Source organism: Protobothrops mucrosquamatus, unplaced genomic scaffold (assembly GCF_001527695.2).
Source record: "Protobothrops mucrosquamatus isolate PMUCROS unplaced genomic scaffold, P.Mucros_1.0 scaffold4790, whole genome shotgun sequence".
NCBI classification, from domain to species: domain Eukaryota; kingdom Metazoa; phylum Chordata; class Lepidosauria; order Squamata; family Viperidae; genus Protobothrops; species Protobothrops mucrosquamatus.
This window is the reverse complement of record NW_015390680.1, coordinates 2,522-29,692: the sequence shown is the minus strand read 5'-3', so window position 1 is coordinate 29,692 and position 27,171 is coordinate 2,522. Positions and strand designations below refer to the sequence as shown.

The following is a 27,171-nucleotide window of genomic DNA, read 5'->3' as shown; positions in this document are numbered from 1 at the left end:
TTGTTGGTCTTGCAGTTTATTCAATATCACTTGTTGCTGTTTAACTTAAGTTAAAGGTGTTTGAAGTTCTTTCAGAGGTCATAAATTTGAGTTTGATCTTCACAAGCAACAGTCCCTTTCTTGGCACATAAGAAATCAAAGATTTCTTTGTCCAATGAAGGAAAACAGATCAGATTGTTGTTATGAAAGAGCCCTGTTGGCTCTTTCAGTTCCCCCCCCCCTTCAAATGTTGCATAGTGAGTGATGTTTGAATTTTGGCAGAAGTTGGCACTCGTTTCTAAGTTAGTTGCACTCACAACAGTTTTTGCCTCTGAGAATGATTACCTTCATGCTGTATATTAGCAGCCAATCAGAGAGGTTCCATCCAAAGTGGTTTAGAGCAGGGGTCTCCAACCTTGGTAACCTTGAATTCTGGGAGTTGAAGCCCACAAGCCTTAAAATTGCCAAGGTTGGAGACCTCTGGTTTAGAGTATTAAAAACTATTGATGGTGTTCCTTTCAATCACCAAGCCTGGAAGGCACAAATGTATCCACTTGAGTGCCAAAGTACCGGCATGGCTGCTCAGGGTGTCGGGTCCAAAGGCATCTGTTGGGCAGCTGCTTAGGTGAGCCACCAAAGGCATCTGATGGGCCTCCTTAAGGTATTCTGCAGGTGGGCATTGCGTATGTTGACAGGCTTTCTGGAAGCCTCTGTCAGAGAGGAGCTGGGCATGCCTGGAGCTATGGCCAGCCAGCCCTGAGTGGTGCCTTTCCCCTCCTTACTGCAGCCTAAGGAAGATCCAGAGGTAATGTACATGCTGTTCTTTCCTACTCACCGTGTTCCACGCATGATAGAAGCCCGAGGGAGATCTGGCGCTGTGGAAGCAGCAGGAACAGACTCCCCTTGGGATCCGCGTAGGGCCCGCAAGAAGGTGTCCCTGCCAGTCAGGACCAAGGAAGACTGGCAGCCCTCGTGATAAACGATTACAGGCTCCTGATCTCCTGCAGCCCTTTTTTATAATCCATGACAATCCAAAGCTCGTTTGTTATGCCAGTCGCCTTCCCTGAAATTCTATCGTGTCTTTGGAACACCAAATTTCAGACTGGAAATTTGCTGTGACTTTAGTTTGAAGAGTGCTTAGCACATGTTGTTTCTCTGTGTGCTTTGGGCTTCCCTGAACTCTGTTGTATCCTGACTTCCAGTGTGAGCTACTTAGCTTTTCCTTGCCTTACTAGCAGCTAGACCAGGGATCTCAAACTCCCAGCCGAAGGGCTACAACCGGTTGAAGACCAGGCATCCTAAAGTGGCCAAGGTTGAGAAATACTGACTTAGAGGCAAGGCTGAGTCTGCCGGCTGGCAGAGATGGCCCTGGCCACATTCATTGCAGATACTGAGTCCGCTGGCTCTGGGCTGAGAAGGAAGGGTCTCCCATCCTGCATCCAGGCCCTGCCCCTGCCTGCACAGGTATGCCGAATGGAAGGAGGTGCCCCAGAACACAGTAGGCGAGATCTCTCCAGGGCAGGGAAGTGAGCTGTGGCAGCTCTTTGGAAACGCTGCCTGGGATTTCAGTGGCCCCCTGCTACAGGGGAGGGGCCGGGGCCATTTCCACTGCCTCCTGGCCATGCTCCAAGCACAAACCCACCCCTGCACACAGGAGCCCCACCTTCGGTAGCAACCACAGCAGCCACTGCACAGCCCCTCAGCTGTCAGCCAGCCAGTTAGCCAAAATGAAATGCAGTGAAATGGCTGTAGGGTGTTGTGTGTGTGTGTGTGTGTGAGAGAGAGAGAGAGAGAGATAAAGGTCTGTTTTCTGGCATATGTGAACCTCTTTCTTCATGAAAGAGTTTTTAGAAAATCAAGTATGCAAAGACTTCAGTGACAATCTGAGTTTGAGGTCCCTGAGCTAGACAGACATTTGTTCTACATGCTCTACATTGGATTCATCAGTATTTTAGTTTTCATGTTTTTGTTTCTGCACATTAACTGGGGTTGTGTGTATTCTGGACTTTTACAAATTCAAACATCTAAATCAATAAAATGAATAATTAAGCCACGCGTATTATGCCAATTTATTTACCTTGACCTGTTTTAAATCATTTTGCTGCCCGTAAATCTGGGAAAGGGAAACAAATTCTACAGGGCACCAAAGTCTTGAGGTGCAGTTTGTGCCTCCCCTGTGACTGAGGACAAGAAGCCCGACCTCTTGGTGCTGAGGGCTGGATTGATTATTTATTTATTTATTTATTTATTTATTAAATGAGTGACTCTGGGCGGCTTTTGTGTCTCTGCTGTTGTTGTGGCTGCCATTGTTATTGCCGTGACCGCCACTGAATACACACAGCCTGGCCATTAATATTTAAAGAGGTACCGATGCATGTCTGTGACTTAACCAGGGATGTTCTCAGCTGGAGTGTCCCAGGCATTTGGACCACAGGGGGATGATACCAAAAAGGCCCTGTGGATGGAGCTGCCTGGCAGCCAATGAAGCCTCCAAGATGTCCTGGGAAGGGAAATCTTTTCAAACCACTGCAGAATTCCTGGGGCTGCTTAAGGAGGGATAAAGTGGGCGCATACTGGTCTGCCCAAAAATAGAATGGTCCAGTATGGATATATTGTCTCTGCATTACTCTCACTCTCTCTGTGTCTCGCACGCACGCACGCACACACAAAACGAAATGGATGTTGAATAATCGATCTTGCTGGTCCTCAATGCCTGTCGCACTCTTCCTGGCTGAGCCAAAGTGCATTGCACTTTTCAAACTCTGGCTGGCAGAGTTTGTGTGTTCCTTGTTGCTTATTTGCATGGCCAGCAGCAGGAACTCGCCTTCCGTCTCCCCAAGTAGTTATACTTACTCTTGTTGTGTTCGCGTGTAGCCCGTCTGCATGGAGTGTTTACTCTCTCTCTCCTCTGTAGCTTTGGTGTGAAGGTTATGGACTTCCAGGCAAATCCCCGGAGAGTTGGCACTGTGAATAGAAAGCACACAGCCCCAGCTTTCCAGCCACCGCTTCCGCCCACGGAGGCTGGCCCGCTGGCCCTGGCCACGGCGGAGCAGCACCCACAGGCCCCTGGGGCTGAGCCCGGCCTCGCGGGTGTTTCCTCTGCCTGCCTGCCTGGCTCAGCAGAGCATTCTCACAGCCAAGGCACGGAGGACAGCAGGTAAGAGGGGAGGCTCAGAGAGGCAGGCTCAGGGTGGGCCACGGTCCTTTGAAATGAGGCGTTCGTACTTTTCCCTGGAGCAAAGTGCCTGGTCGTCGACCCCCCAAGCAAAAGGGAGGTGCTTTGCAGGCTGGCCTGCTTTGTTGCCACAAGGAAGCAGAACAGTCGTGATCATCCTGCCTTAAAGCAGGCAAAGTCGCCCTCCTGCTTCCCTCCTGAGGTCATGCCAGAGCCCGCCCAAAGGTAGGGATTCTCCCTCCCGCCTGACTTGGAGAGATGGTAGCTTGTTCTTCTAACCCACTAGCTAGAACCTGTTTGTTTCGTCTTCGTAGGCTATGTACCCCCCCGGTCAGTGTGCCACAGTGTTATTGTGCTTTAGCTTTTCCTTCCATGGGGAGTGGAAGGAAAAGCTAAACATGTGATGCATGTTCCTTCTGAGGAAGCTGATTTTCTGCACTGGAGAAAGAGAGATCTGCTCCCCCAAGGCCTTCCACCAATTTGACTCTGGGCCCTTGCTGGGCAGCCTATGAGCGTAACTTTGGGGAGAAGATATGGAAGCAGTTGCTCAGAGAAGCCTTGCTATTCTGAACAAGCTCCCCAAAATATTTGTGTTTGAGCAAAGACCAGGTTGTAGGAATGGGCAAAGCAAGAAATGTAGCTTGTTAAAATCAGTTCAAGGGACCTGAGTGAGATTCAAGGACTGGTGAGTAGCTGAAGAGATGCTCATTGGGTTTCTGGAGAACTGCAACCTTTGGCACAGAATCTACATGGTACATCTCAGAGAAACTAGGGGGACGACGCTCTTGCATCTTTAAGGACCCCCCCCCCCAACTCTGTGGTGCTTGCAGTTGGTATTGCTAACCTTGGTGCTCTGCTGCTTTAAGCACTTCTGAATTTTTTTCCTAAGCTATGGGGATTCTATGGACCCCAGACAGCTGGGTCAAGCAGGCCACCAATGGACTAGTGACAAGGGGGGGGGGGTGTCTGCCTGCACCTTGCATCTGTTTAATGCAAAAAGGGCCCCACATCACACGATGAGCCTTAGAGAGAAGCAGCTTCTGGCATCCGGCAGGAGCCTTTGATGCAGTCTTTCTCTCCTTGCAGCTCTTCCAAGCCAAAGGACTCGGTGCCCTCAACCACACCGCCACCCCCCAGAAATGGTGGACCCACTCAGCCTCTCAGCAGCACCAGCCAGCACTTGGTTGGGCAGCCCCAGAGCACCGCCGGGCCCAGCCCACACGCCCTCAGGCGAGGTTTGTCCTTCAGGAATTACATTTGCAGCCTGGTGGGGGTGGGGGGTGGGGGTCAATCTAAAGCTACCAGATCTTTCCTGAAGATCAACTTTTCAATCAGAGTTTGCCCATTTGGGGTGAGCAGGGGAAGAAAGGATTTCTACACTGGCCTTTCTTTTTCAGTTCTGGTCACCTTGCAGGAGGGCCAGAGAGCATGTTTTGCATGGCATTGGCTACTTTGGCTATTTCACACCAAGAGAATGCAGAACTTGCTCCCAAATTAGACAGTTGAATTTGCCTGACTCCGCATCTGAAGTTACTCAAGTGATCAATTCTTTGGGGGATAAATCACATGGAGGAGGAGCAGAGCTGGTATGGGAAGTGAGAACGCTCAAAAAGATTTATTTCTTCATTTTGTAAATGTATATAGGCACCCATGCCATACAAATGACTGATACAAAGTAAAAAAACAACAACACACACACACACACTAATACAACAAAATAACCACAACATAACAACAAAAACCACTTCACTCTTTCTGTTGGAACTGATTGGATGGGTAGATTAGATTAGACTGCTGGGTTCAGACAAATTTTGGCCAGGGGGGCATAGAGCAGACTGGGCACGCAGGGACGGTTCCACGTGGAGCCACAGAGGGCAATGGAGCTCTCTTCTCACACACACACCCCACTGCATTATACTCTTACAACAGGGCTCTCCAAACTTGGCATGCTGGCTGGGGAACTCTGGGAGTTGAAGTCCACAAGTCTTAAAGTAACCAAGTTTGGAGATCCCTGCTCTTATAAAACAGAAGGTCTGCAGGCATTTCCCTAGGAGAGGAAATGAAGCAGCCCCCTCCTAAAAAGAGGCTGACCAGGCTGGGTCTTCCGCGGTAAAAAAAAACTCCATCCAATTTCAGGGTCCCCCGTGAAGCTCAGTCTTTCTCAGACAGGAACCGGAGTCTTTTTTCAGTCGGGGTGCCAGGCACTTATGGCAGCCCATGAGGTAATCAGAAGCTTTGTGCTCATCCACAGTTTCAGCCATGTCTTTTCCTTTTGCTCTCTCTTTCAGCCATCAAGAAACCTGCACCGGCCCCTCCAAAGCCAGCAAACCCACCACCGGGGCAGCCAGGGATCCCGAGTGCCACTCCAGCCCCCAAGCCCCCCACTAGGAGCCCTTCTCCTCCCAGCCAGCAGTCAAACCAAGGAGGTGCTCAGCCTTCTGCTGCCCCGCCCCATATTTCCGCCCCCCGGCGATACTCGAGCAGCCTCTCCCCGATACAGGCTCCCAGCCACCCACCCCCTCAGCCCCCCACGCAGTCCATAACACCACCTCCGCAGAGCAAGACTGGTAGTTTTGGACCCTCCCCGCCTGGCCCAGAGGGAGGGTCAGAGCAGCCGTCACCCACTCCTCCGCAAACCCCCACACCGCCTGACACGCCCCCCCTGGAGAAGCACAGCGCCGCCTGCTCAGCCGCCCAGCCTTCGACCCAGGACATTCCACCGGCCCAGTCGCCTCCTCCATCTGGCACGCTGCCGAGGCCCCGGCCAGTGCCCAGACCTCGCAACCGTCCCACGGTGCCCCCTCCGCCTCACCCGCCTGCTCCTCACCTGTCTGCAAACGGCTCTCTGCTGGGTCCTCCGGCAACAGCGTCGCACATCGTGACCGGTAAGAGCCCTCTCAGCTCCACAGGCATGTCTTTGAGCCAGGCTTTGATGCAGGAATGCTCCACCCCAGTGGGGACGGCCAAAGGAAGCCCCCCCCCAAAGCAAGCCAGCTATGGCTGTCAGCCAGCCCTCCGTTGGAATCGCAGGGCTGCTGTCCCTTGAGATTGGCAAAGTCCATGGACGAGATGATAAAGGCAGATTAACTGGATTCGTAGCAGCAGATAGTCTAGATAGGAGCATAGGGCATCATTTCAGAGAAGAAGTAGTAGAGATATTGGAGCAAATAGGAAATACGCACGCCCATTTCAGCGTTCACAACAAGTTTTGCTTTCCTATAACTAAAGAACAAAAGCATCCTCGACAGTCAGACCTCAGCAGTCCCATTTTGTGTTCTGGGCTTTTCCATATCATCCTTTGCTAGTCCCCGTTCTTTCCCTCCAACCGTAGCAGTTCAGCCTTCCCTCTGATTTCCCTCTGCTATCAAAATTATTTTCCTTCACACTGAAGAACATTCCAAGATGTCAGGTTTGCTCCCTGTGTTATTATAGTAGTACACCCAGATCAGTAAAGGCAGGTTTTATCCTTTATTCTCCGTGGTTCCTTCCTTGCTGCCCCAGGCAGGGTGCTGGTTCAGAAACATTGAGAAAATTTCAGTGCTGTTCATTAGACCATGGGAAGACTGGCTGAATTTTATTATACTCGGATTGTAGGCGGCAGACAGGGGGAGTAGCAGCAATTTATTCTTTGATTTAAGCCCCGTCCCTTGCCAGCTAACAAAGTAATTTCCCTGTTGGTGCAATGCGAATGTGATTCATTTATTGCAGATTGCATCAATATTTACAAGCTCTTTTTATTTCTTAATCTGGATTGGGCGCTTTTTAATAATGCTTAACGTTAATTTTTAGCAGCATATTAGGACAAAGTCTTGACTTCTGGCAGAATGAAATAGCGCATGCCCATCTCTTAATTTTAGCAGACTCTAACATATTGATCCACAGAACCTTTGCAGAATTGTAATGGCTACTGGAACAAAACAAGTTTCAGCTGCCAAAATAATCCTTTGAATCCTTTAGGTTGTAATATATCTACAAATAGTATTCTAATTGAGAATTTTATTAAATAATCTAGATGTTTGAGCTGCCTTATTCAATAGGAACTGAAATTGGAAATGGTAAGAGGAAATTGAGGCCTTCCGATTGGCCGGAAATGTTGCAAATGTTGCATAATCATGGATGCCGCTTTTGTTTCTTACTAACTAGTCACCCGTAACCTGGCTTGCTTGCACCTGGACTAATCCTGCATGTGAAAGGAGTGATGCTTTTCTTGTCCATTGTTTGTAATGTTGATCTCCATATTAATGCATTCCCTGGATGTATTCTGGTCTACTGCCCCTCCCCGATCCATCTTTGTCAACCTTTCATCAGCAGACATTGGAATGAATTTCTGCTTTTCAAAATCTTCAGAGCTTCGTAGCATGTCCAGATAGAAGTAAAAGGTGCACACAGAGAGGCTCACGTAAACTGTTCTTCCTTCCACCCTTGTGATGGCGAATGAGTTCTCTCCACAGAGAGCTAAGTGCAACCTTGCAGGCCCATGCCAGTCCTGCCACTGGTTGCTGTTCCCTTATTGTGTGAACAAGGTACCTCCACTGCTGCACAGGGCTTAAATATGCAGGGTAAGAAGACTCTGAAAGAAAGGCTTCTTGTACGGATTGGAAGCTCTGCGTTAAGAATTATGTATTCTTAATAAAATACAAACTTGGTGTGATCTTGGAGTAAGCAGCCGTTGCCCCAGGCAGGTTGGCATGCATTCTTTTGTCCTAGTTGTAGTACTGCTGGCCAAGAGCTCTGTCAACTGTGATGTCTAATCTTTTATGTGTAGAGCAGGGGTGTTAAACTGCCGGCCCACGGGCCGGTTTCATCATACCAGAGCCGCGCCCACCCCATTGCCGGCAGTGGCGAAAAGGCTCCGATACGTTGCGCGACGTCACATGACGTTGCGAGTTTGACATGTCTGGTGTAGAGGGACTCAGCTCCAAATACTGTCTAATTTTCTGGAGGTCACCTTGACTTAGAAAGATGATACAGCAGCCAAAGCATCTTTCTGGTGAACAGTAGATTGGCCCCAACCTGTTAGGCTCCAAAAACCAAGAAAAACATGTCAAATTTTTTCTAAGCAGTTTCCTTTATCGTTCCTCACCTGCAGACAGAAATCTTGCCAAACTAAAGCAACTACTTGCATCATGTAAGATCTACTTGAGAACATCTAGGGAAGGAACTGTCTTGACCCTCTTCCTCTTGGTCCTCTGGTCTGCAGCCTCTCCCTCCTGGGAATCCAGACAACATTCCACCGCACCCACATAGGCTAAAAGCAGGCAGTCCAGTCGACCCCCTGCTCTGCCTCATGCCCCGTCTTGCTCTAGCAGCAGCCCTCATCCAACTCTATGGAATTTTGAGGTCATTAAAGCTCTGTCATTAGAGCCAAGTCTGGTGCCCATCCAAGCTTTGCCCATGTGATTGTCAGACAGGAGCAGAACTTAGTACGGAAAGCCGTAACTAGAGTTGCATCTCTGCTGGTGAGGAAATGTACAGTGAGGGAAAAAATTATTTGATCCCCTGCTGATTTTGTACGTTTGTCCACTGACAAAGAAATGATCGGTCTATAATTTTAATGGTAGGTTTATTTTAACAGGGAGAGGCAGAATAACAACAAAAAAATCCAGAATAACGCATTTCAAAAAAGTTATAAATTGATTTGCATTTTAATGAGTGAAATAAGTATTTGATCCTCTATCGAGCAAGATTTCTGGTTCCCAGGTGTCTTTTATACAGATAACGAGCTGAGATTAGGTTACCTGTATAAAAGGCACCTGTCCACATAAGCAGTCAATCAATCAGATTCCAAATTCGCCACCATGGCCAAGACCAAAGAGTTGTCCAAGGATGTCAGGGACAAGATTGTAGACCTACACAAGGCTGGAATGGGCTACAAGACTATCGCCAAGCAGCTTGGTGAGAAGGTGACAATAGTTGGTGCGATTATTTGCAAATGGAAGAAACACAAAATAACTGTCAATGTCCCTCGGTCTGGAACTCCATGCAAGATCTCACCTTGTGGAGTTTCAATGAACATGAGAATGGTGAGGAATCAGCCCAGAACTACACGGGAGGATCTTGTCAATGATCTCAAGGCAGCTGGGACCATAGTCACCAAGAATACAATTGGTAACACACTACATCGTGAAGGACTGAAATCCTGCAGCGCCCGCAAGGTCCCCCTGCTCAAGAAAGCACATGTACAGGCCCCTCTGAAGTTTGCCAATGAACATCTGAATGATTCAGAAGACAACTGAGTGAAAATGTTGTGGTCATATGAGACCAAAATCGATCTCTTTGGCATCAACTCAACTCGCCATGTTTGGAGGAGGAGGAATGCTGCCTGTGAGCCCAAGAACACCATCCCCACCGTCAAACATGGAGGTGGAAACATCATATTTGGGGGTGTTTTTCTGCTAAGGACAGAACAACTTCACCGCATCAAAGGGACGATGGGCGGGGCCATGTACCATCAAATCTTGGGCGAGAACCTCCTTCCCTCAGCCAGGGCATTGAAAATGGGTCATGGATGGGTATTCCAGCATGGCAATGACCCAAAACACACAACCAAAGCAACAAAGGAGTGGCTCAAGAAGAAGCACATTAAGGTCCTGGAGTGGCCCAGCCAGTCTCCAGACCTTAATCCCATAGAAAATCTGTGGAGGGAGCTGAAGGTTCCAGCTGCCAAGCGTCAGCCTCGAAACCTTAATGACTTGGAGAGGATCTGCAAAGAGGAGTGGGACAAAATCCCTCCTGAGATGTGTTCAAACCTGGTGGCCAACTTCAAGAAACGTCTGGCTTCTGTGATTGCCACCAAGTACTAAGTCACATTTTGCGAAGGGGTCAAATACTTATTTCACTCATTAAAATGTAAATCAATTTATAACTTTTTTGAAATGTGTTTTTGGGGATTTTTTTGTTGTTATTCAATCTCTTACTGTTACTCAATCTCTTACTACCATCAAAATTATAGATTGATCATTTCTTTGCCAGTGGGCAAACATACAAAATCAGCAGGGGATCAAATAACTTTTTCCCTCACTGTACAAGAGCAGGTGCAGCTCCATCTTGCAGTCATTCTGCATTGAAAGGGAAAGGTACCTTTGACCCATCACACCAGGGCTGCACATCTGTGGAAATGAAGTCCCGCTTGTATGTCAGATGTCTGTTCACCTTTTCACTGAGGGAAGCGGGAGAACAGGGTGGTTGCCAGTGTAGAAACAGCCTAGCTCATGTGTGCTCATGTTCCTTGGATTTTGAAATGGGGAAGAGAGCTAGGTAGCCTCTCTCCCAAATTGTTACAACATAATTGTTTGTGCTAATGGGATCTTTGCCCACTTCCAGGTCCCATAGAGTTCTACTCTTTGCAGATCCACTAAAGCCCCAGGCCCAACCAGCTTGCCCAGAATGTGTCAAATTGAGACAAATGAACCAAATTCTGTTTTCATTGACCTGTTTCTTCAAATTATGCTTTGTGCTTTTCCAGAATTATCTAAGTTGATACTAGCTGGGTCCTGACAGTTGGACTTTCAATTTGTGGCAAACCAGTTTCCCCATATGACATGAAGAAACTTTGGCTGTCTGGGAATAAAGCTCTCTGTTTTTCAGGAGCTATGCTGCTAAATTTGAAATTTTAAGGTGAAAGCATATCCTGTCACTCTGAGAAGGTCAGGCTCCTTCCACAACAAAGTTACTAGCCATTACGACTCGCATGATAAGCTTGATTAAAGTAAGAGGATTCTGGAGTCAGATTCTGAATTGCAATTCCTGCTCTCCTTTGAATGCAGACATTTTAGCATAGTGTTGGCAGCCGAGGGAGAGTCTTGTGGATCAGCAGCCAGGCCTGAGTTTATCTTTCAGCATTTGCACTGTGTTTGATGTCTTTTCTGCACAGATACCAGTTCTGAGGTTCAAGAGCAATCACGGGGCCTCCCTGGCGTGGAACTTCCTGCCACAGAATTGGTGACTTCACCGAATCAGAATTCACACAACCACCTTGTGCTTGATCTCGATCATGATACTGAAAGCACTGCTTTGTAAAAAGAATAAAATCACTCCAAAGCAGCCTTTTCTATCCCAATGAAAACCTAACCAGTCCAGGATTCACAGTGAGGAGCTTTAAAACAAAGAAGAAGACAAAGAAGGAATGGTACCACTACCTGCCTTGTGTCTTCTGAGAAGACACGTGATCTTTAAAAGAGTTTAATGATCTGTATCCTGACAAAGCTGCCTAAGCTAACATTGGATGTTCTGGCTGTTGCTAAACCTTGTATGAGAAGCTTGATTGCTGCTGTTAATCGAGACGGCTCTTGCCAGAAAGTTCCAAGAAGAATCCAAAGCAATGCATGTGTAATGGAAATCATAACCCTTTCAAGACCTCTGTTGAGCTCTTCTTCTTTGTCCGTATCAAACAGAGGTGTGCAAGAGACATGCTATCTCTGATATGCTGCAGACTTCGTTAAAAGTATGAACCAAAAAATTGCTACAGGTGCAGAAGATGACTGCTGGTTATCGGTCACTTTTCTAAACGGTGGATGTATTCTTGTGCCTTGATGGACTTGACACTGTAGAAGGAAATGTACTGTCTCTCTAACCATTTCAGTGCTATTCTTTTTTAAAATATGATTCTTTTCCCCTTTATTTTTCATAGATATTTGTATTAACCCTTCTGCTCTGGTTTCTGTAACTTCCATAGGCAGCTGCTGTCAAGCTGAACTCTGGAAAATATGTATTGCTATAAATGAGTTGAACTTTGAAAGTTATTTTGGATATCTTGTTGGGTTCATCTGCTGAGTAAAATTATTCTCATTTTGTCACTATAAAACTGATTTATTGTAATTTTCCTACCCAAAGAGCTGTATTTTTCCCCTAATTCACCACTGAATTAAATTGCTTGGGAAGTGAAGCAGTCACCCCAGAAAGAAGAAGGGGGTAGTTTGGCAAGAACCTGGAAGATGCTAGGATGTATAGACCACTGAGAAGCGTTTGCCCCTAATTTCGCCCCCTTTAACTACTGTTAGTCTCATGGGGTCAGGACCCAAAGAATGAGATGTTCAACAGCTGCAGTCCCTGATCCCTCAGCCCTGGTTTGAAAGAACACTAGCACACCACTCTCAAGTCGTCCTGTCAACTTTATTGCTTGCTTTGTTTTCCCTCTGCATGGGTGAAGAGATGGACATTAAAGTTCTCAGGCCAACTCTCTCCAGGCCTTTGCAAATTTACAACTCGATCCAGGCCTTTGGACACATTGGTAGGTAGCTTGTCCATAGGATTTCATGTAGACATATGAGTAGGAGTAGGCCATACTGTTTCTGGGGAGGGGAAAGGGAAGTGGAAGAAAAAAGAAACATCATTTTTCCAACCCTTTTACCAGCAGTAACCAGAAGAGCATCTGTATTTTCTTCAGTGCACCCACACTGTGTGTACGATGTGCAGTCTCTCCCCAGGGACTAATCAGAGTGTGCATACATGTTGCCTTTGTGTCTTGGGTTGGCTAAAGTGGAGTGGTTGGGTGTGTGTGTGTGCGCGCGTGCGTGCATGCGTATGTGCGCACTCTGTAGGAGTGTGCCGAGTATGACCAGGAGGGCAGGAGGCTGAAAGTGGAGCCTCTCAAACCTTCCCAGCCCCTGCCCAAGCCTCCCCCCCCCCATTCAGATGCAAGTTCACACAAATTTTGTTTTCCCATAATCCCCAGGAACCTGCCTTTTACAGTCATAAATCACGATGGTTGTAAAGTGAATCATCATGTGACTGACCTGATTTTATGACCTTTTTGTGGCAGTTATTACATAAACTCATTGTTTCCTATGGAGCATTTTTGCCAAAAACCAGAAGTAAAGCCCTGTTCATCAAAAAGATAAATTGTAGTCGTGTAACTGAAGGACATTGCAGATGGCTATAAATGCAAGTTGGTTGCCGGGTGCCCAAAATTCAGCCATGTGACTGTGGGGGAGGGGGGCTGGCTGTCGGAACTTTGGAACCGGGTCATAAGGATCTTTTGGGAGGTCGCTCAGCGACTAGTCCTAAGGAGGGCTACCAATATGACGCACAAAGCTTTTTTCAACACAGTTGGGCTAAAGGTTTGGTTCTCGGCATTCTTAATTACAGGTCGTCCTCAAGATATGACTGATGGAGCCTGTCTGTTATGGTTGCATGTGACGACAGCTGTTAAGCTGCAATGGTGGAGATCTGGAAGTGGCTGCCATTTTGTTCCATCCACAAAATGGCAGCCAGGGACAGACTGCTTCATTTCGCTGCCTTTACAAGGTCTGCACAACGATCATTCAGAGGCCTCTGCATCACAGTGGAGACGTTAAGGCAGCAACGGAATCAGTTTTTCTGGCAGCTGCCATTTTGTTCCCACCCACAAGCAGACAGCACAAGATGGCTGCCATGTTTGAATCGCTTCTGCATGGCCCAGGGACGATGTGGGCTGCCCTCCTTCCACAGTATGAGGGCCGGAGAGCTTCAAAAGGTGAGTATGGGGAGCAGACCCAAGCACTGTGGGGTACCGGCGGGATGGGATGGCAGAAAGGCCCTGCAGCATCCCTGTAGTTGGTCGTGAGGGAACAATTCTGGAAGTGGTCGCCATTTTGTCCTGCCCTCCTTCCCCAACACAAGGAAGGAAAGTGTGGGGCGTGATTGGCATGTGTGGAGCAGGCCCAAGCAGAGTGGGAGGGGGGGGAGGGGGGATGCTGCAGCGACCCTGCAATGGGTCATAAGGGTGAATGGCCACAGGGCCACTGCAGCCATTGTAGTTTGAAATGGTCATATGTAATTTGAGGGCTTCTCTTGTAATTTTGTTCCTTAAGCAACCTGTGGTACCTTGAGGACTACCCATGTGCTCTTGCTAACAGTTTCAATAAGTTCCTTTCTTATGCCACGGTCTTTGCATGAAGCATTTTCCTTGGAGGCTCCTTTTTCTCCACCCGCCTCCTTTTAGCCGAAAGGCATTGGGGTGTTAAAAATTAGATAGGGTGGGGATGGAAGGATAATTTGAATATATTTCCAAGATCATCTAATTGCACTTAAAGCAGAGGTCTGCAAAATAGGCAATTTTAAGGCTTGTGGGCGTCATCTCCCAGAATTCCTCAGCCAGGATGGGTTTTCTTAATGGCTGGCTAAGGAATTCTGGGAGTTGAAGTCCACGAGCCTTAAAGTTGCCTACTTTGGAGAACCTTGCACTAAAGCTGCAAAGGGTCTGTCTACGGTCTGTTTACAACCATCTTCAGTTCCAAGTAAAACCTACAACTTTTTAGCAAAATGGCGACTTATTTGGTCCCTGGTGAGCCCTGTGGAAGGTTTCCATTGACCAGGGGCTGCCTTGCAAAAAAAAGTACCTGAATCCATTTGTGGCTGTGAAGGATTGTTGTACATCTTCAGAAATTCTGTCGGGCTCAAACATTCTTGGCTCCTGCACAAATACTGGATTGTTTCTGCTGGGATCAGCAGCTCTGGCACAGCAGTGTGGAGACACTCGCCCAGGCTTTTGTTGCCCACCTTGAGAGGAGGAAGCAAGCACAGCGGATTTAATCCCATGGCATTTATTCTGGAATTAGTGTATACATTGACTTCATCAGGCTTTTCTGCTTAACCAATGCTGCTCGAACAACTGACTTTTCAAAGCTTGGCCTAAAATAAACTTCCAGATTGAAAAATGGGACTGGGAGCAGAAAGGAAGCTCCCAATATGGATTGTGCAGAATTGACTTAAACTGAGGTAGCATCAATATATTTTCTGGGAATCTATTTTTTAAAATAATCTTGCCAGTAAAACACCAGAGAACTCAGATTCTGTATCTCCATGGCCAGGATACTGGCTCTTTCAAGAAGAGCAATTATTGTTTTTTATTAAAGTTATGTTCATATAAATCACATTAATGCATCAGAACCTCAAAGAACTATTGCAAGTAAGAAACTAGAAAACAGTCTCCATCATGCCCTTGGNGGCCCTGGGGAAATCAACCTGATGCCAGAGAGAGAACTGCTGAAGGGATCTACTCTCACCTTGAGTGTTGCAAGATACACTCCCAGCTTGAGAATGAGTGTAAGACACTCAGTAATAACTTCTTCTGTGGTCTGGCTCTGGGTAACATCTTCCAAAGTTACAGGCACTTCCACTTTGGTGGCATTCCACTGTGAGAAAAGTCTGGTGGGGATGTTATGAGACATTACCAATATCTTAATATCTCGCAATAAAGCCCTAAAAGGGAGAGAGAAACCGTATTAAACCCATAGGTCTTTGCACACACATTATGCACACTCTTGCATCCATGTTCTATCAAAATCAAAATATTTAAGGCTTGTAGCTACCTACCAATGGCGGGGGTCACATCAGGGACACTGGCTACATTGCCCATGGATGTGAGAGGTTGCCTCCCTTCCTTCCAAGTATTTATATAGTGCTTCCTGTTCTAAAACTCCTGAGGTGGTTTACAATAATTATGAAAACATAAGGTTAAAAACAGGATAAAAACTAAGTGGAAACAATCCACAAGAAACCTGTCAGCAGTTGGGGAAAGGCAGTATATTTAAAATAGAACTTTTTCAGAGAGGCTAAGAACCAGTTCCTCTGGGGCAGGATCCTTCTCAGTGATGACCCAAACCCGTCTCTTCCAGATTTGATACAGGATGTTTTTATTCCAACTGGATGTTGATGGCTTCAGTAAGTTGTCATGTTAGCCATCCAGATCAAGGGAGAAATCTAGATATTTCTCTGAAGTCTGCTTATAAATCCTTGCCCTCTGACTCAGACCAAGCCTGCTCCTGATCCAACCACAGGTCTTCTGGAGCCTATAACCTTGCTCTCTTGGCTGAACATCTTAGGTGTGCTTTTATCTGTCTCTGAAAATAGGGATGAAGACTCTGATGACCTCCAGAAGTTGCTAAATGCCAATGCCCATCCAAGACACTCAAAGAGACACTCAAGTTGCCCAGGAATTGTAAATTGGTGACCTTTGACTGGCCATACATTCCCCATCCCTTAGATAAGGTGACATTTTTCTCCATCATGGGATTTTTGCTGCTCTCTGGTTGTTTTCTTGCAGACATTTCATTACCAAACTAAGTAACATCTTCAGTACTGGGGGGGGGGGGTCTTCCCTATCTTATTTGCACACCCAAATACGGGGAGGGATGGAAAGCTTTTCTTTCCATTGGTGCTGCTGGGCCTTCTGCTTCTGCCACTTCTTCCCTTAGTTTTTTGGCTTTGTTTTTAGCTGTTTTAAAGCCATCAACCATCTGTGAGTACTGGTGAAGAGGTTATACAATGCTCTGTTTATCAGTTTGTACCTTGTATTTTAACTATAAATGCATTTTTAAATATTACTTTTCACCTTGGGATTTTTTAACAATAAAAGCACAGATAAAATATATAAATACGTGGTCATTAGGCCAATCTATGAGTCAAGAGCATCATCCATTCCTCAGACGATCCCTTTCCCACCCAACTGTGCAGGTAGACTTGGAATCTCTTGGAGGTCCCTCTGCCTCATGGCTGAGATGCCTCCCTACCGCTCTTCTCCCTGGAGGACTTGCTTGACTTACACTGCTCCCTGATGTTCAAAGAGGGCCAGGTCCATGAGGATGTGGTAGAGGGTGCCGCTGGAGGCCTGAGGGGAATGAAAGAGCATCAGGATCTGTGGTTCTGAAGGTGTTCCCACTCAACTCTTATTCTGTATTGGAAGTGGTATTTTCAAAAGCTTCTGGTGGGGAGTTTGCTTAATTCTGCAAGTGGCCAAACTACATGTGCTTGTAATATTAGCACTATGTATGCTTACGGATTGGTGCTTAAGTTGGATGTAGGTTTTGTCGGCATTGTTATAAATCCCAACACAATTCAACTAAAGGATTTTTCATCTTCTCTTAAATATTTGCTTGACCTACCTCCAGAATGTGGAGTATGCTCTGGGAGTAGATGAGAAGGACTCCTGAGGCTGCTTCCCCCAAATGGAATCGTGAAATCTTCTGGAAAAGCTGTTCATGATAATCTTCAAAAAGGAAACAGGAAAGATCAGCAGAGAGATCAGCTCAGAATCCCCTCAAAAAACAGATGGGGTGGGAGGAAGGGCAGGCGTCCAATGCCTGCTGGATGGGGCTTGTTCCCAGTTTTCTCACTGGTGTCAGCAGGACCTGCTTCATCTGCCTATCGGCTGTGGAGGATACAGTGTTATGCCTGATGATTCAGAGATAAACAACCATACTAATGGATTAACCTGTCTCAAAAAACAATTTCACAATTGGGCATGTGAGGCAAAAGGCCAGTGATGAATTGGCTTAGCTTTCTAGGGGCTGCTGAACTAAAATGACAATGCTGGCTGTGGCTTCTGGGCATTGTGATTAGGCAATAACGGGAGGGCCTCTGCATTTGAACAAATAAACTTGGCAAACATTAGATATTGGTTTAAATGTGTTTTGTTGAGCCCTGTGATAAATCTGCACTAGAAGCCACCTGTAGTGAATAGAGAGGATGATCTTGAAGGACAGAGGGAAGATCCACCAGCAAGGCAAAATGAGATAAATGAGGCTTGAGCCCCAGCCAAAATGGGGATTACAAAAATGCATCAGGCAGTCACCCCCTCCAAGTCTCATGAAGATAAAGAAGGGAAATGCATTCAGACTTGCAAGACTCTGTTACTACAGTTGTTCTGATAAAAGTAGGTTTAGGTCTACATGGTATCTGTTTCTTAGTTTGGTCTACCTGAGAGGGCTGGATTCAAAATTAAGGTTATTACCAGCATTGTCTTCACAGTGAGAAACACTGATCTTCAATGGAGATGGGAGAGTGAGAATGAGATAAGCGGACCTCCCCTCAGCCAAACAGGCAAGGCTCATCTGGGGAAATCTGACCAGCCAGGAAACTTCAGAGTGCTATGGGAGAGGATCATCCCAGGGCAAGCACAGATTTCAGTAAGATCTTGGAACCTTTCCCTCATTGAGAGCATCCAGGGACTTCATGGCCTTTAACAAGGGAAGCTCAGTCTTTCGAAGGTCGTGGTGAGACTAACTGCAATACCTGTGATTTCACCCTCACTGGCATTTTCTTGCAGCATCGCAACAAAGATCAGCCGGTGAAGCAGATATTTCTGTGGGAAAAAATGCACCAGAAGATTTAGGTAACACTTTAGGGCTTAGTTTTCCCTACTATTTGAAGCTCTGTCAACAGTGCAATTTTGCAGAAATAATCCATCACTTATTTTTACAAATATTTTGGTATGTCTCCTTAATATCCATCAAAATACAGAGTACAGAAAAACCATACCAAAACTCTAGAAAGAAAGCTGGATGCTCAAAAGGGAAAACAACCAGCTTAGAAGGCAGAGTCTGGAGATTCAACCCTCTGTCCTCAGCACACTGAACCACCAAGCAGTTGGATTTTAGCCTAACATTACAGCAATTTGTAGTGAGTTTACAATTCCGTGTGTCATGCAAATCCAAGCAAATGGCAGAGCGGTCTGAATAGGAGAGGGTCAAAAAGTCAAAATGGTGCTTGCTATCACATGGATGAAGGCCCAAAAGGTGATAGCCATCATCACGGGTATTTTTAATGTCCTGCAGATGTTCCTGCACACTGGATTAGGTGACTGTGCCCTGATTAACCTCAGCCAAATGCTGAATCCAGACATAATGCTAGGCCGTAAACCATGCTCTGTACATATGGTTTTACATGCTCTAATGCAGGGGTCTCTAAACTTGACAACTTTAAGACTTGTGGACCTCAGCTCCCAGAATTTCCCAGCATCTGGGAAGAGAGGCACCCCCCCCACCCCAGACCTCTGGCCTCCCCACACCTTCATCTGCTGCCGCCGCCTCTCCTCCAGGGCACTAAGGAGGGTATTCCTGGTCACTGAGGGCATCACCGTGTCAGCCATCCTGCTGTGGCAAACTATTCTGGAACCTTCAAGGAACCAATCTGCCAGCCTGGCATGGCAGTTGCCCTATAAGCACCTCTTTCGAATTGGCAGTTGGAAGCCTCTGGCTCATCTGAGCGGCCTGGAACTCTGAGCAGGTAGAAGGTGGGAGGCCTGAGAGACCATTGCCCAGCACTCCGGGGGACCTTCTGCTGCAGAGAGCCTTGGCCTGTGGGCTCCTGAGGAGAGAAGCTGCCCCAAAGAAGCCTTGCCCAAGGCTGAGCAACTGTTCTGGTCAGAAAGGGATTCCAGAGGCCCCAAAACTTGTAGCTGGCTGACCGGCCGTACGCAGCGTGTGATCCTCAATGGAACTGCATCTACATGGAGGGAAGTGTGTAGTGGGGTGCCCAAGGGCTCTGTTCTGGGCCCAGTGCTCCTCAACATCTTCATTAATGATTTGGATGAGGGGATAGATGGGGAACTCATCAAATTTGCAGATGACACAAAACTGGCAGGAATAGCCAAAACTCCAGAAGATAGGCTTAAGATACAGAAGGCTCTACAGGATTTATACAGGAGTTATACAGATTTATACAGGATCTCGGGGAAGTTAACAAGGTTATCCTCACCCAAAACCCAAAACCCAAACCCAAATACCTTCCTTACAATATTGTCCTTTTAAGAAAGTACTATATGGTGTTTGATCTGAAGGATTCCTTCTTTTGCATCCTGGTAGCTGAAAGCTTTCAGAAGTGTTTTGCCTTTGAATTGGAAGAGCTGATAAGGACCACGATGCAAGTTGTTTCAACTGAATAGAATAGAATAGAATAGAATAGAATAGAATAGAATAGAATAGAATAGAATAGAATAGAATAGAATAGAATAGTTGGAAGGGACCTTGGAGGTCTTCTAGTCCAGCCCCCTGCTCAAGCAGGAGAACCTATACCATCTCAGACAAGTGACTGTCCAGCCTCTTCTTAAAAACCTCCAGTGATGGAGTGCCCACAATTTTGGGGGGCAAGCTGTTCCACTGGTTAATTGTCCTCGCTGTCAGGAAGTTTTTCCTTAATTCCAGATTGCTTCTCTCTTTGATCAGTTTCCAACCATTGTTTCTTGTCCTGCCCTCTGGGGTTTTGGTGAATAACGTGACCCCCCTCTTCTTTGTGGCAGCCCCTCAAATACTGGAACACTGCTATCATGTCTCCCCTATTTCTTCTTTTCTTTAGATTAGCCAAACCCAAGTCCCGCAGTCGTTCTTCGTATGTTTTAGTCTCCAAGCTTTGGGTCATCTTAGTTGCTCTTCTCTGAATTTTTTCCAATACCTGAGTTTCATGTTTCACAGGATCAAAGGCAATGGAGAGAACAGAGACAATCGGCCATATGGCTGAACCCAGGACCCGCAAGGGATTTAGGAGAATGTCTGGGTTCTACTGCATTTGGATCCCAAATTATGGCCTTATCGTGAAACCACTTTCTGAAGCAACAAAGGAGGGAGACTATGAGGAGTTTACCCTGGAGTAAAGAATGCCATCAAGCCTTTATCAGAATTGAGGAATTAATGTCAACCGCTCCTGCATTGAGACTCCCTGGACTTACCTAGCCCTTCTGTTTGTTTGTGCATGAGTAGCTGGGATTTGCAGTTGGAATTCTGACCCCAAAACCTGGGTCTTGGGAATGGCTGGTAGCTTACTTCTCTAAACAAATAGGATGGCTGTCTGCCTACGGGCTGCACTTGCTACTAATTTCCTTGTAAAAGATCTGAAAAATTGACTTTGGGACGAACAATGCAGGTCCAAGGTCCACATGCAGTGTTGGAGCTTTTGAAACATAAAGGAGCCCACTGATTGACTGGAAATAGGTTGGCAAAACACCAAGCTCCCCCTTTGGAGAATCCAAATGTGAGTCTGATAGTGAGTGCAAAGTTAAACTCTGCCACTCTTTAACCCCAAGTGGAACAGGAAGTAACACATAGCTGCATGCAGATAATTGATCAAGTTTACTCCAGCAGACCTGACCTGAAAGATTATCAAGCCATTGATAATCCCAACAAGGAGTTTCATACAATGGGAGCAGTTTCATGGGAAAAGGGGAAGGAAGAGTTGGATATGCAGTAGTCACTTTGTGGGACATTAAAGAGCTCCATCCTTTTCCCCTTAACACTTTCACTCAGAAGGACAAGCTGATTGCCCTCATGAGAGCCTTACATTTGGGTCAGGGTGAGAAAATCAGCATATATACAAACAGCAAGTAGGCTTTTAGAGTTTTGCATGCATATGGAGCTGTGAAAGGAAAGAGGACTCCTAACTGTGAAGAGTGCAACGATCAAACATGAGAAGAAATCTTAGCCTTGGTAAAAGAAGTTGAGGTGCTTCCTCTGAGGTAGCTGTAATGCATGTTAGGGCCCATTCCAGGGAGGACACACAAATAGCCAAAGGAAACAGGAGGCCAGATGGGACAGCTAAGGCTGTTGCACGCCAACTTTTGGAGAGAAATGGCTGTCTTTAATGCTCTCCTTTGAACTTCCTGATAGACCAGTTTACACCCAGCTGAAGAGGTTTGAGCTGCATTGACATCTGGTGGCTGATATGGTTTACTTCATGGAAAGCTCATTCTCTCAAGAACTATAGCTAGACATGTGATTAAATACCTCCCTCCATGATACGACTCACAGGGAAGAGAAAGTCCAGGGTGTTTACATGGTGCGGTTGTTTGTATGCCTGCATGGGTAGCATGAGAATGTGTGAGGTGCCAGCAGACCTACCCCAAATGGGGCAAATAAACTCTGCATGGAATTCAGATCTAGGGAGCAGCCCCAGGACATTTTTGAGGAGTTGATCACACTGAGCTACTGAGAAAGATGGGACACTGTTTACTGATACCTTTTCTGGCTGGGTTGAGGCCTTCCCCACTCAGGACTAATAAAGCTAGGGAAATAGTATAGGCCTTATGAAGGGAAATTATCCATAGGCTGGCCTGCCTTGAGGCGGGAGGGTAATCCACTCTGACCATGATCCGATTTTCATCACCAAAATTATTCAGGATGTGGCCTCCACTTTGCACATCACTTGGAAGTTTCATTCTTCTTATCAATGCCAAGTCAGCACATTTCAAATTTTATATGGTTGGCCTTATTTTGGAATCCAGATCCCTTCCAGTTCTTGAATTCCTAAAAAGGGTGAGGGGATTGTCAAAAACTATGTATTGCAGTTGTCTGCTGCTCTGTCCTCTGGCTATTATAACTCAACCAACATAGTGGATTGGACCAGCCTGTTCATCCTCCTCAAACTGAGGCCTGGGTTTTGGTGAAGTCCAAAGGATGATCCCTCGCAACCTATGTGGAAAGGGCCCTGCCAAATGTTGTTATCAGCCTAGATATTGGGAATCAAGACTTGGATCCACCATACCCGAGTCAAACAAGCTGCACCATCTGCTGTACCAGAGAGTAAAAAGTCTTCCTGCTGACCAGTGGACAGCGCAAACATCAGACCCACTAAGTGACTTAAAATTGTTTTTTGCAGGAAAATTGCAGTTTAATCTCCTGATGGGCAGCAGACTGGTTGGGGAAATGTTGGCTTTTTCTGCCAACTGCATGGTGCAGGACTCTCAGCATCACCTCCCTCTGAAAAACAAATTGGCAAGGAATCCAAGTTGTGAATTCTTCTCCATTTTGGATTTCTTTTTGTAAAATAAATGATATGATATAATATGTCGTATGTTGTTCATCTGAGGTTATATTTACCTCAGATTTTTACTGTGTCCTGATACGTAAAACAGTAGGTGTCAAAGAGGGTGTACTTACTTTTTCATGTAACTGTAGATCAGAACCACATTGGTTTGAAGGAGGAATAGGGCAATTACAGTTAACTGATGCAGTATCTCCCAATAGCCAGCGTTAATCTATATTGCATGCAGTCACCAAGTTCTAAATCCTTAGTCGGGTGAGAACAAAAACATGCAGAGAGACAGAGAAACTGGAAGCATACTGTATTTTCAAATAAAAAATATCAGAGTTCAAGGCACTAGTGGTTGAGAGCTTTGCTGTCTTACGCAGTGTGAGGTAACATTTATGAATCTCATCTAAAAGCTCAGTTGAAGGGGTCTCATCCGGGTAACCCTCAGATAATGACCTACAATGCTCAGAATAACTGTGCCATTTGGGAGCTGGATCCAAGCCCTTGAAAGTGCCAGATATAAGCACAGCTAATGTGGAAGGAAAAAATCAAGTTAGTGACAAAAGTCAGTGAAAACTAATAAGAGCCAACTTTTATAGTCAGTGAAAGTTGAAAACATGGTCATAATCAGGCTGGATTTATTATTCATGTAAAATATGTGGTGAATCAGACATGGTACTTATGAACAGCGTAAACAGTGACTGCACACATCTGCAGCACAAGTTATACTGATGAACAATAAATCATGAAGCTAATTTGAAATTTCAAACAGAGACAAAAGTAATAGTATATATGGTCTTCATTTCCTTGTAAGTATAGTTCAACACAACCAAAACCATTTTTTCCCCTGTGATTCAAATATTTCTATTTTGAAATAAACTTAGTTTTATACTAAAGCAGGTTTTTTTTAATGCTGTTATGCTTTTTATCTGGTTTGGGATGATATATGCGGGGAGATTTCCCAACTAGTTTAGAGAGAACTGTGGATTTGTTTCCAAATGTTTAAGGTACACTTTTGCTTTCAATACTGCATAGTTTTAAAAAAAAATTAAAACTACATCAATTGAATTCTAAAATACAGGCCCTAGAAATGTCAAAGCCAATACACGTATGGAACAAGTTATGTGTATGTGATTTAAATTAAAAAATATCAACTGTTTGATGAAATTAATGGTGTCAGTGAAAGAGTTTTCCAAAAGGGATAATAATGTTTGTAATATTGAATAGTTCCCAATTCACGCTTTTAATTTACACACCAAATAAAGAATAAAAAGTAGTAGGCATACTATATGTGGTTTATAAAAAAAAATTCCCACTAAAAACAAAACAAACGTGGTGATAACAGTTTGCCTTTTATAAATCACAAAGTTCCCTCAATATATGGCTCTCATAAACCCTAGCTAACTCATAGCAGCTTTATTTTCTTTAACAAAAACATAAATATTTGGTTCTATCTCAGTTGGATGAGGCAACTAGCTTTGTTGTTTGCTTCAAGAGTATCCTGGAAACAAAAATCTGGAGTCATCAAATAGAAAGGTAGGAGAGACATACACCTCTGTATAAACAGCTCATTCACCCTGATTAATTTGTTTCTGAAAATCCTGCAAAGTAGAGAAATGTTCAAAATACTTCAAGAAATGCACATGGCATGAACAGAAATTATTAGAAATGGAGGACAGAATGAATAAGGAGGAAAGAAGAGTAGATGAAATGAATGAAAAACTCTTGCAAGCAAAGAATTAGGAAAAAAACGTCATCCTGCTTGAAACTGAGAAAGCAGACGTTATTTACGTTTTCAAAACGTGAAAGAAGAGAAGGGGGAGGACCTTCCAGAAATGATGACAGACTTGTTAGCAAGGGCCCTAGGGACAGGGAAAGAAGAGATGGCAAATGAGATTGATGAAACATACAGAATCCACACAAACTGCTGTGTATGAGTCATCATCTAGGAATTATTTTTTTGTGCCATCTTATGCCTAGTACCAAGACCTGATCTTTTTGTTCTGGAAAGATATAAAAGGTGGAAGACATCTTTTCTGGTTGTTGCCTTCATCTCTCTACCAGCCACGAAGAGATATGGGGTCACCCAACTCTATTTTGATCAAAATAAAAGTTGTTTGCTTGCTGAAACCTCGGCTCAGGAGTTTCTTTGGCTCTTTTAAATTCCTGAGTAATGCTGGGGCAATTGTGAGGCTAAATGGAAAACCTTACACAAAGATGAGAATGAATCTAATGTCTACAAGTGTACATTCTGCAATTTTCACTCAGGAAAGCAATCAGATCTCCCTTTTCCTAGTTTCTTCACAACCACAATCCTGTGAGGTGGGCTGCACTGAGAGAGTGACTGGCTCAAAGTCACGCAACCAGGTTTTTTTACCTAAGGTGTGGTTAGAAATCAGACTCTCTAGCTACTTTACCCAAAGAGACCGAGCTGCATTTGATGCCTAAGGCTGGACTAGAATTCAGAGTCTTCACTTGCTTCATCCAAAAACATCAAGCTGGCTTTCAAGCCTAAGGCAGGACTAGAACTCAGAGTTTCTCGCTGATGGGCTCAAACACCCAGCTGGCTTTCATATCTAAGGCTGGACTCAAACTCAGAGTCTCCACCTGCTTCAGCCAAAGACACCCAACCGGCTTTCATGCCTAAGGTGTGACTTGAACTCAGCTTGCTTGAAGTCAAACATGTGTTTATTTCATTGACTGATTGATTGTTATGCTATCTTTTTTCATATACAACTCAAACAGTGAACATAGCTAATAATCCTTCCTCCTCTTCCCCACAACAACCCTGTGAGGTGGGCTGGGCTGAGACAGAGGGAATGGTTTCCACTCCCACCCCACCCTTGATGCTGAACGCTTTCTGGCTTTTAGACCAGCACTTTAACCAATGGTCCAAATATGCTGGAGCACTTGGAATGGCCTTGCTGACCAGTCCTTCCCTGCCTCAGTCCTGGGGCCAGAGGAGAAGCTGTGTCCTTCTGTTCTGACTGCAGGAACAGATCAGGAAACACACCTTGCAATAAATCCAACCGTCAAGATCCCTTTCTAGCCTCCACTGAAATACAGGGAGTCCTCGACTTATAGCCATTCATTTAATATCTTAAGATCTCTGGCAAAAAAGGTTGTAAAATGGAGAAGACTCATTTAACAACTGCCTTGCTTAGCAATGGAAATATTGGGCTCTATTGTGGTCGTAAGTCGAGGACTGCTTCAGGGCTTTTCCCTCCCTGCCGATCCCTCTTCCCCCTTGCAAGCTCTTTTCTTTCAGTTTCACCTCTGAACGAAAGGAACGGGAGGCTTTCTTTGCTGCTGCAGAATCACAAGCCGGCCCAGAAGGTCTTGGGAGGAAGGCGGCTCCGTTTCACGGGGAGAAAGCAGAGCCTGGCCTCGTCCCTTGGAGAGGGGGTGGCCAGGGCCTCGTGCTCCTCTCCAGCCTCTTTGGTCAGCCGGGGAGGGAGCAAGGCAAGCTTTCCATCCTGGGCCTGGGCCGCAGTGGGGCCTGAGGGCTTGGGAGTGCCGTGGTCTGCTTTAGGATACTCTGCCAGGCCAGACCCCTTCTGGTGCTCTGCCCCAGATATCTTATGGGTGCAATTGGTTTCCCGTGGGCCCGACAATTGAGAGCCTGGTTTGCCAGAGGTCTTGGTCCCTTGGCAGAATTGCTTCTGAATAGTACATTCGTTTGGGTGGCTCCTTTGCTTGGTTGTAAGTTTGCTTGTTCAGAATAAATAAATCTGGTAGGATAAATCTAGGGCTCTATGTGTCCGTGTATGTGAGTCTTTTGCCAAGTGTCAGGCAGTGGCTGGGTGCCAGATAAACAGTTGTTTGAGAACCCAAAGACAACGAACACACCAGGGAGGAAGGAGATTTCAAGCTGTGTAATCCTTAGCAAGTAAATGAAATACAAGGCAACATAAAGTATCAAGAATTCAAATTAAATCAATATTTAATTATTACAGTTGTTGAAAAAAAAATGAAAGAACCCCATCATCTTTCCACATAGGAAAACTGAAAAATGCAATGTCTTCATTTCTGTATTTGCAGGATAAAGATCCAAGAGATGAGACTCTCTGTAGCACGGGGGTGGAATGTGGAGTCCTCGGTGTGCTCTGACCTTGGTGTTTCATTACCTGACATCGTTGATCATTAATGCCACCAGTGCCAACGTGTGGGGCTTTGCTCCTTATTTAACATGCAATACAGGTAGTTCTCGACTTACAGCCATTCATTTCGTGACCGAGTTTGCAACAGCACAGGAAAGTGAGTAACAACTGGTCCTCTCACTCACCTTTGCAGCCTCCCCATGGTCATCTGATCAAAATTTGGCTGCTTGGCAATTGCCATCTATTTATGACGGTTGCAGTGTCCCCAGGTCATGTGATCGCCATCTGTGACTTTCCCTGTCCCCTTCCGACAAGCAGGGGTGTCAGTGGTGGAAGCCACATTTGCTTAACAATCATGTTAACTTTACAGCTGCGAGTGATTCACTTAACAACTATGGAAAAAAATTGGATGTGACTACC

The 27,171-nt window shown here is 45.7% G+C and overlaps 2 protein-coding genes across 2 annotated transcripts in view; one reads left to right on the top strand and one right to left on the bottom strand.

Moving 5' to 3' along the window:
- The window catches only part of ARHGAP17 (Rho GTPase activating protein 17), a 31,463-nt gene extending 19,519 nt beyond the window's left edge, over positions 1-11,944 (top strand). Inside the window, exons 15-18 of the mRNA XM_015828672.1 lie at positions 2,894-3,136; positions 4,241-4,389; positions 5,443-6,039; positions 11,028-11,944. Coding sequence (XP_015684158.1) covers positions 2,894-3,136; positions 4,241-4,389; positions 5,443-6,039; positions 11,028-11,173 — 1,135 coding nt within the window. The 3' untranslated portion in view covers positions 11,174-11,944. The remainder of the gene's footprint in view (positions 1-2,893; positions 3,137-4,240; positions 4,390-5,442; positions 6,040-11,027) is intronic.
- Positions 11,945-14,315: 2,371 nt separating this feature from the next.
- LOC107299309 (testis-expressed protein 47-like) lies at positions 14,316-26,785 on the bottom strand. The gene is made up of 8 exons (XM_015828671.1): positions 26,779-26,785; positions 23,028-23,180; positions 20,303-20,364; positions 18,146-18,215; positions 17,017-17,120; positions 16,678-16,742; positions 15,139-15,334; positions 14,316-14,632 (listed from the first exon to the last, which is right to left on the bottom strand). The coding sequence occupies exons 1-8, from the start codon at positions 26,783-26,785 to the stop codon at positions 14,378-14,380; spliced, it is 912 nt and encodes a 303-aa protein (XP_015684157.1). The 3' UTR covers positions 14,316-14,377.
- Between the last annotated feature and the right edge of the window lie 386 nt (positions 26,786-27,171).

Coding starts and splice junctions, on each gene's coding strand:
- LOC107299309 (XM_015828671.1), bottom strand. Junction 20,365..23,027: donor TAAATGTTACCTCACACTGC/GTAAGACAGCAA, acceptor TCCTGGGTTCAG/CCATATGGCCGATTGTCTCT. Junction 17,121..18,145: donor CAGTGAGGGTGAAATCACAG/GTATTGCAGTTA, acceptor TCCTTTTTGAAG/ATTATCATGAACAGCTTTTC.